Here is a 12,289-nt window from a genome sequence, read left to right on the forward strand (position 1 = left end):
TCAAGTGGTATTAATGGCAGAATAATAATTACTCTATTTTGCTTTTCCAAATGAGAATCTTACATACGATTTATGCAATGTGTTGAATTATTTTTCTAATTTCACAAACTACCAATCTCTTTCAAAGGCAGGAGCAGAACGGGTGGGACAGATATCCAGACGTTTGGCCAGGGAGGGAGGGGCAGTGTTACAAGACTGCATTATGGCATAAGAATCACTCACCTGTTCGTTGGTACTTGGTAGACCACTTGCTTCTCTGTTCTATGTTAAACAAGGGCTGAGACATCATCAACATGGGACCACCACAAAAAATGGCAGCCTTGTGTCAAGATCACTCCTCCCCCTCTGTAATGAATAGTAAAAACCCATGCCCTAACATTACATTGTTTCCCTGTCCCAGTATTTCCATTTTTTATGGTAGCTCCATGTTCCCCATCGAAGCACTGACCAACTTGCTACTGCACATCTTGCTGGGATATTGCTTCCATTCTGTGCCATTCTCTCTCTCTCTCTTTTGCAGATTACTAACTATTTGGAAACTTGTTGCTTCATTTGGGACATCATCCATAGTTGCACATTTGTAATTGTTTCTCCTAAGTATCAAAATTACAAATATTTGTTTCATCCTTACAATAATTGTTTTAAACACCCCACCATAGCCACTCAGCACCTCTTAGCTACCTCTCTTATTATGAGCTAGATGTCCTCCATTATTAATATGATTTTGCCCATAGTACATTATTTCCAATAATATCTGTAGCTATATTCAAACACTTATTGATGACTGTTTATCAGTAATTTACCATGCAACCCTATACGTGCCTGCTCAGAAACAATTCCCCAAGAGTTTAATGGGAAGTGTGTACAGGATTGCCACCTAAGCATACTTTTTGATAAATTGTGAGAACCCTTTCCAACCAAAAACAATACATTCACAAGACATTTCCCTTTTCTGTATATATTTTCTTTTCATTCACTCATTGTTTTGATGTTTTTGTTTCAGGCAGGAAAGCCACAATGAAGATTAATAAGCAACCATGTTTTCTTCAGAAAGTGTCTGAAAAGGGTACAAGAAACACATTAATGATGAATTTTGTTTTGTTTTTTTAAAAAGTCTGTATAAACAGGTCCCCCCTCCCCCATATCCTCTAATGGTAGCATAGAAAATAGGTTATCTTGCTAATCAGCTCTAATGCTACTTGAAAAAAAATCTTTATATCAGCAGACTTGAGCTGCTTAACACTTGTAAAATATGTAATTTAAACAAATTATGTAATAAAGCAAGATTTTAAAATATGTAATTTCTCTACAGAAATAGGAGCTTTGCTGCTATTAAGGGTATATAAAGATGACAATTCACCACTATTGGTAAATGAATGAAACTAGCTTTGTTTTGATTTTGCTGCAGGAATTAAGAGTTTGGTTAACACTTTCCAGTTTCTTCATTTTATCTTCCACCAATACCAATAATAAACACCTACACTGTAAATCGTTACTGTCAGTATTGTTCCATCTTTAGTCGCTAACAGCACAATCCAACTCAGCCCACTCAGAAGTAAGCCTCACTTAGAATTGAGTTGGACTTATTCCCAGGTGTGCATATGATTGTAGCCCAAGTGATTTTGTTGTAGACATCAGAGTTAATTGATCCATCCTTCAGTTTCAAAAACAAAAAAAATCAGTGTAGCATGCTCTACAGTTACCCTAAAGCTGGAGACACCAAAACTGGTATAGCATATTGCCATTTACTGAAAGTTCTACATATTCATACTAGCATGTTTCAGACTCCTGGAAGCAATCATCTTTAAATAGCAGCATCTGAGACAAGAGCAGCTAAGAATCAGACTTTGACATGACCAGCCACTAAGTTTACACTTCCTTTTTATAATTCCTCAGTTTCTAATAGCTTTGCATTAATGCTTTTCACTATTAATCATTGGGATGAGAAACTCAAGTGATTATATAAAAATGTCTAGGCCTTATTCACTTACTGACCAATAACAGTACAAGAGCTACAGCCCTGAAATTTGCCACACCAATAGTCCAGGACTATTTACTAGAAAAATCTGGAGAGGGGATATTTGTACTCATTTCTTTCAAAATGAAGACTCCAATTGTAATCCAAAACGCTTAAAGAATTTCCATGCTATTCAGGAAGCCGAATATGTATCTCACTCTCTCTCCAAAGGCCTTTTGATACAGTGGAAGGCTCCAGCAATGGAACAGAGGGGCTTTGTGTGTGTGTTTGTGCATGTCTAATTGTGCCTCCCCTGCGGGTCCCGACACACACACAGACACACAATCTATTTCGGGGGGGTCTTCCAGATTTTTCTGGGATGCCGCTAACACCTCTGTGGAAACGAAACAGCACAAGGAGCACCAATGGTATTTCACTCTTGGATTATCCAGCACATTAGTACGATTAGTCACTTTTCTGATCCTAACGGGAACACACAAAACCATACACACACACACATTAGGGACTTTGCCCCTGCATACGTTGCATGCCAATCATGTGCGTGCACACATACAGAGGGACTCACACACACAGGGACTCCCAAACAGGTTTCCCCCCCAAAAAAGAGTCACCAGTTGTCCTTTTCTCTTCCCCTTTAGATCTTCTCTGGAAAGGAGAGAGGAGACTGGCTGAGGTGAGCAACACAGGAACAGCAGGGAGTAGCTGGGGCACCACCTCAGCAACCATCCTCCTCTCCTGCTGCTTCCCTCCTCCTTGCCTTTTGCTGCTGAGGATGTCAGTAAGGCAGGGAGGGCAGCAACAGCACAGCAGAACAGTTGATGAGGAGCTATTCTGGGCTGTCCTGACTGTTCCTCCATGGCTCGTCCAGGTTGCCTTGCTCGCTGTGCTCGCTTGCCTTCCTGTCCTCCTCACTTGCTGTCTTGTCCTCCTTGCTTGCCTCATGCCCTTGCCACACTTGCCTCACACCTCACCCCCCCCCATATCACACAGCTTACCAAAATATTATATGCATAGATGAATGGACAGATACACACATACATACAAAACATAGGGTTTCCCAAATGCAGTCACCAAATTCTCCTAATATGATCACTGGAGGGGAAAAAGAGACAGGGTGCAGCTCAGAAACAGAAGTAACAAAGAATAGCTATCATGGGATAACCAGTTATAAGAACAGCCCTTGCTAATTACCCCAGGCTCTGCTATGCTCAAGGTCTGGAGTGGGATGCATATTTCCCACATCAGTAGTTTCTGTCTGCAGAATCTTCTTCTTTATCTATACAAGACAATAGAGATCATCCACTACATTGGAGAAAGGTCTGCAATCAGAAATACCAATACTAGATTAAAATGAATACCTGTTAAGTCAAGTCCCAATCTACATATTGTAAATTGCTTTAGAATTTGGGATGATTCAGAAACATTACACAACAGCAATCAGCACCAGATGCCATGTCAAACATTTAAACACAATTAACAAGGCTAGCACAAAGGTCTTCCACCATGACTGATCACAGGCTAGGCAACATGGTAAAAGCCAGGGTGACAAACAAAACAAGGTCCAGCTAAAAGTTATTACAGAATCCAAACCAGAAATCCCCCAAACCTCCAGGTTTTGAAAACAGGTCAAGAACTATATATTTTTTAAAAATAGTAGTAGTGAGTAGATGGCTCAGGAACAGTTAACTGGTAGACAAGGAAGGCCAAGAACTTAGGTTAGGCAGCAGGAGGGATCAGGAAATTAGAGCAGACTGGTAGGCTTTTTGGCATTGCAATCAACTTTTTGGAAAGAATAAAAAGAAACAAATTTATTGAAAGACCTGTACCCAAACAGAATAGTTCATTTCACTGTGTTAAATGCTACAGCCTTCAAATCAAAATACAGAGAAGACAGAGCAGCAGAAAAATAAGGGAAAGATCTGCAAGATGCCAGCATTTTTGTGAATGGGATGCTAATACCAATTCCCCAGAGGAGAAGCTGTCAAAAGACAACCATAAAGAAAACAGGCATTATATTCCACTGTTTATTTTTCACATTCTTGGATAGATTTTTTTAAATTAATGTATAATGCCACAGTCCACAAATAGCAATGAAAATGGAAGCCTGCCATTTCCTACTTTTATGTCTATGTTAATTTTGCTCTCTAAATTTGTGCATTCCCAGCCACAAGAGCATTTATCACTGAAAAGGAGACAGAAAATATTTCAAGTTATATTCAGATGGCCTTCCTTGTAAAAACAGAGCAAAATATATAGACCCATTATTATTTAAACTGTGCCCATCCTTCTCTTTGAAATTCTTATTTATTTTTCTAAAAAGCTCAAAATGTTGCATTTTGGGACTACTCACAACACAATCCCAAGTATGTTCATTTAGCAGTAAGCTGCATTGTGTTCAATGGTGCTTACTCCCAGGTAACTGTGTATAGGTTTGCCGCCCAGTCATTTAACTAATCTCATCCAGTTACATTAAAGTAAAACAAGCAGCTGTCACTTTCAAGCCATTTCAGAGACTGTGAGAGAAAACTGAATCAACCTTATTTAGAGAAGCCAACTGATATGCTTACCCCCTGGCATGGATTGTTTCAACTATTCTGCAACATTTAGGGCTTCAAGGAGACTACCCCAATTAGATCAGAAACAGCCAATTAGTGCCAGATCTGTTGAGTCTTGTCAAATAACTCATCTAGAACATACGTTGTGATTTTTAAATAGTATATTAGACTTACCACTGCTGGGTAAATCAGAAAAGGACATCAGGGACCTCAACATGAGCTACAGTGGAATCTGTGATTGCCCCACCAATGATGAAGTGCAGTGATAATCCATACTTGAGAAACTGTGTTGAAAGAAGTGATACTGCACCTGTTGACATCACTCTGTATTTCTTGTAACACAAGAAATATGTCAAGCTCCAGTATAAGCAGGACTGCAGCTCTTGCTGGGTCCCTGACACTTTCTCACTAACTTCCCCCCAACTTCTAATAGGGAGAGGTAACAATATATTTCTAGGGTCCTAACTCTGTGCACTGCTCTGAAAATATTTGTCAGAATGTTGACTATATTGGCTTTGAGAAGGGACAGGTAAAAAGGAAAGATGGAGCTGTTGCTTTTGATCGTTTCAATTCCAGGGCATTGTAAAATAAAGTCTGACGATATTCTGACCAACATATTTATCAAAAACCTCTCAATTTAAAAAATGTAGATAAAGGGCGATATGAAAATAGTGTTTTGAATTTTACCTCCAAACTGTGGACATGGACATTTATTCTCTAAATGGGCTCCTAGGGAATATATCCTCTCACTGCAATTAAGGGCAAATATTTATTAATTTTTATCCTGTTGTTCCTCTAAGGAGCTCAAGATGCCATATAAGTTCTCTCTTCCCTCCCCATTTTATCCTCACAACAACTCAAATAAAAGATAATAGGGCAGAGAAAAATATTCTTAAAAGCCAATATCAACTGGAATAAGTTTTGAGGAAAATTATGTATTTGAACTTTTGTGCAACACTTTCTAGTTTAATAACCAGGAATTTTACAAAATAATATTCAAGGAGAATGTAACATTTTTATTTATTTCTTACTTGCCATCATCAAACCTACCCTTTATGTTGCCCATCTTCTCTTCAAGGATCTTCAGCACACTCTGTTCATTGCAGCTTTATGAAAGATAGTCAGTCTAGATCTGTGGTAGCCAATGTGGTGCCTTCCAGATGTTAGGGGCTAAAACTCTCACAGTTTCTATAAACTATGATGACTGAGGCTGATGGGAGTTGTGGTCCAAAATAGCAGGAGGGCACCATGTTGGCTATCCCTGGTCTTAATTTCTATGCAAAAGTGGAGCTGCAGCATATATTTGCCACGTTGTGCCACTTATTTGTGGAATTTGTCTAGTGCATTTCATTGTATTATCACTATTTATTACTATTACATTTTATCCTACCCACTCTTACATTATACTGACTAACCTTTTGAGAATTAAATTGGAATTTAAAAGCTACACTGCAAAGTGAAAAAGTGCTATGAAAAATAATTCTGACCTTCAATATGGTGAGACTCAGAATAACTTCAAAATTACATGATTAACACATCCCTCATAATAAATAAATATAACAAGGTATCATGTTGTTACCATACTTCTGCACCTGTTTTTACAGTACTGTCAATTTAACTGACCAGGAAGTCTGCCACGTATCAAACTTAACAAAGCAGTAGACATGCATGAAACTCTTCTTACATGAACTTGCACACACATCTTCAAGGATGAGCCTTTATACCTATGCATTAAAAAACTGCAGAAGCAACTCTAACAATTAGTTCTGGTGACTAAATGGAAAGCAAGTATTTTCCGCTACGTTGTGTGCTGCATTCACACACAAGAATTCAACAAAGAATGGCTGAGGGGCAGGATAGAATCTATAAAACGAAATGTTGACTATTTGAACTATATATGAGATGATTCATACAAGCTGCAGTAAAACATAAACAAGGATCTGATGAAAAGAAATCTCATTAAAATATGCAAACCAGTCCACTTTCTCTTTAATATTCCAAAGATTTAAATTTAAAGAAAAAAAAGATTTCTTCTTTCTCTTCACCAAGAGGTAGCTGTGATGTAATCCATAAAACAGCAATAACTGGATCAGAATTAAGAGGCGTGCTTAGCATTTATAACATACACAGTAGTTTAGAAGAGACTTAGCAGAGTTCTTTGAAAGAGCCAACCTCAAGAAAATCCCAAGAAATATTTTCCCATTGATTTTTATTTCCTGTTATGGTCATGGCCTTCCCTAAATACATGAATAATATACTACATGTGGAGAAGATGGGCCACTGTATTATAATCAAAACATCTTTCCTTCAAATGCTTCAAGGTTGAAAACTGTGTCCAAAAATCTTCTGAGTGACACCAGATGAGTGTTCTTGTTGCCAGTTGCCGGAGCAGCAGCTGGTTCACGGCCAACATACCTTGAGTTAGAAGAGACAAGAGGTTTAGTGAAAGAAATGGGATAGGACCTTTTTTGAAGCAGATATACACTTACAATAATCATTTATCTTAGATAGTTTCTATGGATGGTTGCTTATACCTGTAAGAAGGTAGCTACTATTTACCATAGGCTAGGCCTACTTGCTTATGCTATTCTTCTTCTTAAATGGGCAAAAAGTAATTCAGCCAACTGGTCCTTTTAAGCTGCATATATTCCAGTGTGAGCTACTGCAGTCAATACACATTTCTTTAACTTCTATCTCATCCATCTCTGAAATGGTTTTTATCAAGTCTCAGTTGCTTTTATTGACACTTTACTGGTTCTCTCCTACTTAAATCCCGTCAATAGCTTCTGTCGCCTTTGAGATTCTACACAAACGTCCTGAGCCTCATCCTTCATGGCCTCGCCCCTCCTTATCCCTCTGTGTTTATTTCCAAATACATCCCCTTCCTGTGATCTTACTTAGCTCTACCACCCTCAGTTCTCCTACGGTCTCCAGCTTCCTGCAAAGACTGTATTTTCCCTTGCTGCTGCCCCATACACCTGGAACTGCCTCTCAGAATGCCTCTGTGTGACTGCCTCTTGCATTTTCTTGAAGACCCTCCTCAAAGTTCACCTTTTCTGGGACGCCTTTGGATCATCCCCCTAGTCCCTATACTTTATTGTAACTAAGCCATTTATTGAAATAACCACATGTACTTGCCCTGTCTACCCATGCCTCCATTTCCCCCCTTCCTTTGTTTCCGTCTTTAAGTCCTTGGGGTAGGGACCTGTCATATCAGTTCTTTTAAAGTACCATGTACAATGGTGCTGTATATGCCAATAAATAACACTGTAGACTGGTGATCCAAGCAGATCCATGATTTAAATGCAACATCTTAATGTTCCATAGGAGGATCACTAATCATCTGAAAGAGGCAGAGAATCAGCCTACAGAGGGGCACATAGCTCAGACATAGGCAGTGCTCTGCATGCAACAGGCCCCAGGTTCAATGCCTGGCATCTCTGCCTAAAAGAAACTCGGGCAACAGGGCTAGGAAAAGCCATCACTGTTACTCAGAGTAAAGTGTACAGAGTGGCACAGAAGGAAATATCAATGCTTGTTCATACATGTCAATTCTTGGCACTACACCAAAATAAAAAAAAAGGGACGCCTTCCTCCCTGAATGAAAAGAAAACCAGTGCAGGCATCCTACCATATAGGTCGAATATGGTTCACAATGGTTCGGAAACGAGGTTTGACATAGTCATAAAAGCCTATGTTCTTGTGCTCTTCTTGACACCATACAAGATCAGCTTTAGCATACTTCTCAATTTCTTCTTTTAACAAGTCAAAAGGGAAAGGGGAGATCTGGAGAGAAAAATGAAGATATTCTGAAATATCTCTATTTAGCAGTATATCAGAAGGTTTCACTGTGCATGCAGCCAACACATTTTTATTCCCCAAATACATGTTTAATATATCATGTTCTACTGCCAGTATGTGTGCTATATTTCAAAGAAGTAATCACTCCAAACTAGCACATAAGGAATGTTCTAACATCCTGATCTGAGGGGGAAATGTTACCTCCTCCCACACGACAGTCACATTAATGGAAGACAAAAACAATGAGCAAGTATATATTTTACTTCTCTTGCACATGTCTGAAGCTAGTCCAAGTATTGTCATTTGTTCCAGATACAATGCATACCATATATCTTACCATATATGGAGCAAGAAGTGCCAGATGTCCAAGCTGGATTTAGAAAGGGAAGAAGCACCAGAGATCATATCGCAGACACACGGTGGATAATGGAACGGAGCAAGGAATTTCAGAAGGAAATCACCCTGTGCTTTATAGACTACAGCAAAGCCTTTGACTGTGTAGATCATGAAAAACTATGGAATGCTTTAAAAGAAATGGGGGTGCCACAGCATCTGAGTGTCCTGATGCGCAACCTATACTCTGGACAAGAGGCTATTGTAAGGACAGAATGAAAGTTAAAGAGGAAAGCACAAAAGCAAGACTACAGCTGAACGTCAAGACGACTAAAGTAATGATAACAGAAGATTTATGTAACTTTAAAGTTGACAATGAGGACACTGAACTTGTCAAGGATTATTAATACCTTGAACACCGTCATTAACCAAAATGGAGACAATAGTCAAGAAATCAGAAGAAGGCTAGGAGTGGGGAGGGCAGCTATGAGAGAACTAGAAAAGGTCCTCAAATGCAAAGATTTGTCACTGAACACTAAAGCCAGGATCATTCAGACCATGGTATTCCCGATCTCTATGTATGGATGTGAAAGTTGCACAGTGAAAAAAGCAGATAAGAGAAAAATCAACTCATTTGAAATGTGGTGTTAGAGGAGAGGTTTGCGCATACCATGGGCTGTGAAAAAGACAAATAATTGGGTGTTAGAACAAATTAAACTAGATCTATCACTAGAAGCTAAAAGGATGAAACTGAGGTTGTCACACTTTGGACACATAATGAGAAGATATGATTCACTAGAAAAGACAATTATGCTGGGAAAAACAGAAGGGAGTAGAAAAAGAAGAAGGCCAAACAAGAGATGGATTGATTCCATAAAGGAAGCCACAGATGTGAACTTACAAGATCTGAACAGGGTGGTTTATAACAGATGCTATTGGAGGTCGCTGATTCATAGGGTCACCATAAGTCGTAATCGACTTGAAGGCATATAACAAACGATGCATACACTTGTGCTGCCACTCTAATTTTAAAACATATTTTAAATTTACGAATACAAATCCCTATAGGAACAATCAAGTCAAAGCGAAGCATTTTCAGGTCTCATTATTTTAGCAGGAGTGTGGTAATGACCAAACGTTTAAACTTTCTTTTTGAAAACAATGAGTCTTAACTGTTCTTAACTTTGCTTGGATTGTGCTCTATGTGTAAAAAGATAACAGGAACACAACATATTTTATTAATACTGGTACAGCTGATATATGGCTTGATTCAGATAATATAATGTTGCTTTCTGTAAATGATACACCCTGTCCAAGTACTGCATCAGCTGAGAAATCGTACTGTTATTTTTGGACTTAGATCTATTCCTGCTGACATCAAAATGAATCAAAAACCTGTCACAATTGTATGCAGTTTTGTAGTCATTGTCAGAATCCTCAGAGTGTTTTCAAAAGTGATGTCAAAAACTATAGTCTGCAATGCACTAGCTGCAAATGTTAAAAAGGCAGCCATTTTTAAAATCAATGTTCATTCTTGTCAATATAGTGGTTTTTTTAAAAAAATAAAGGAAGTGGGAAAACAGACTGAAGCATCACTTGTGAAAAGCACCATTAGAATATCATCATGCAAGCCGTAGATCACCAAGTATTATCCACATTTTACAAAAGAAGAATTGAGTTTATAATTTGCAGAAGTCAACCCAGCCAATTTCCATTAGACAAGGTTTCAGTCCAGGTACCCTACTTCCCAATCATATGCTCCATTCACCAAGTCAGAACACCTGTTTCATTTTTTAAAAATCACAACTCTCTGATTTGCATTAATTTTCCATACATCTCATGCTTCTCATCATAATTAACATAACAGGAATGTTATTTTTACATCAAAAAGTGTAAGAAGTGTCATAGTTCAGTGGTAGTGCATTTCGTTTACATGCAGAAGGATCCAGGTTCAATCTGCAACATCTTTTGGTAGGTATGGGAAAGACTCTTTGTCTGAAACCCTGGAGAACTGATACCAGTCAGTATAGACAATACATTGTCTACGTTAGATGGACTGTTGGTCTGATTCAGCTTCCTATGTTCCAAATCCTGCACTTCACTGACATGCACCAGTTCTCTCTCTCTCTCTTGCTTTACCTGTTCCAATCTGGTTATCGCCACTTCCTTTTCCAAATCCTGGTTCTTCCGCTCTCTAACAAGATCATAGTATACCTTCCCAGTACAGAAAATCACTCGTTTCACCTCCCCAGGAGTTTCAGCTGAAGGTCCTTCTTCAGGAATTACACGCCTGAAGCTGGTACCTAGAGGCACAACCAAAATGCTTTACTACAATATGCGCAGCCTCATCAAAGTCTGCTGAGAGACAGAATTTAACCAAGGAATTGGCAACAATTACAGTTTTCAGTGTTACTCGTTCTCACTGATCTCTCCCTTTCCACAGTCTTGTACTTACTTGATTTTTTGGATAGACAGAAGTTCTACAGAAAGAAAGGGGTGTTGCATAGCCTAATCTGCATGAAATCGCACTTCCCCTAACAAATCAGGTATACAGCCTAGGGAATGCTATTAAATCTGGCTCTGTATTTGGAGGCCCTAATGGCTTCTCTGGCATAAAGCACCTTTCATCAGCTGAGGTTAGTGTATCAGCTGTGGTCCCTCCCAGACAGAGATGGAATGATCTATATATAAAGCACTGCAGTGCTGAAAATGAGAATAAACTAGAGCATGATCTGGTTACATTCTACTTGGATTTCTGCAAGGTATTCTGCATGGGCTGCCTTTTAATGACCAAGTAGAAACTGCAGTTGATCCAGACAGTGGCCAGATAATTGACTAGGACCAGTCAAATGGACAGTATCTTGCTTGTTCTAGAAGGACCTGAATTGACTTCCAGTCTACCTTCAAGCATAATTCAAATGACTGGTTGTACCTTTTAAAGCCATAAACAGTCTAGGATACAAGAATCTAAAAGATTGTCTTTCCCTACATAAACCTGACTCTACTGCCACAAAGCCCCTTTTTCAGATCTCATTGCTGTTGGAAGGGCCTGATCAGAATTAGGGCCTTTTCAATGTTTGCACCTTGGCTTTGGAATTCTCTCCCCGGGTTGGTTGGCCTGGCACCAATTCAGACATAGTGTTGAAGAAGCTAAGAGCAATGCCATCAGGAGTCTAGACCAAGAGGCTAGACTCCTAGCAGGGGCACCCAACGCGGAATGGTCAAAGCTGAAACACCAGACTAAGATGCATCCAAACTCAGAGGAAGGCAATGGTAAACCACCTCTGAATATCTCTTACCACAAAAACCCTATGAACAGAGTATCCAAAATGCAACACGAGATAGTGCTGGAAGACGAGACCCCCCAGGTCAGAAGACAGTCAACGAGCTACTGGGGAAGAACAAAGGACAAGTACGAGTAGCACTGTGACTAATGACGCAGCTGTGCCAAAGCCGAAAGGAAGCAAAGAGTCTGATGTGCACAGATGCGAAAGGAGAGTCCAGAGTTCTACGACGCATACAATAGGAACATGGAATGTGAGAAGCATGAACCAGGGAAAGTTAGAAATTGTCAAGCAAGAAATGGAATGCATCTACATTACAATACTTGGTCTGAGCGAAC

The 12,289-nt window shown here is 39.3% G+C and overlaps 1 protein-coding gene across 9 annotated transcripts in view; it reads right to left on the minus strand.

Annotated features, from left to right (window-relative positions):
• Positions 1 to 5,533: 5,533 nt before the first annotated feature.
• Positions 5,534 to 12,289, minus strand: part of OGDHL (oxoglutarate dehydrogenase L) — a 103,672-nt gene continuing 96,916 nt past the window's right edge. For 5 of the 9 annotated variants that reach the window (XM_061634996.1, XM_061634997.1, XM_061634999.1 and 2 more), the window contains 3 exons: positions 10,807 to 10,970; positions 8,165 to 8,319; positions 5,534 to 6,948 (listed from right to left, as the gene is read on the minus strand). In XM_061634996.1, the coding sequence (XP_061490980.1) occupies positions 6,825 to 6,948; positions 8,165 to 8,319; positions 10,807 to 10,970 (443 nt within the window). In that variant the 3' untranslated portion in view covers positions 5,534 to 6,824. The remainder of the gene's footprint in view (positions 6,949 to 8,164; positions 8,320 to 10,806; positions 10,971 to 12,289) is intronic. The other 4 variants (XM_061634991.1, XM_061634995.1, XM_061634993.1 and 1 more) reach the window with 1 other exon arrangement.

This window comes from Rhineura floridana, chromosome 7 (assembly GCF_030035675.1).
Source record: "Rhineura floridana isolate rRhiFlo1 chromosome 7, rRhiFlo1.hap2, whole genome shotgun sequence".
Lineage (NCBI taxonomy): Eukaryota > Metazoa > Chordata > Lepidosauria > Squamata > Rhineuridae > Rhineura > Rhineura floridana.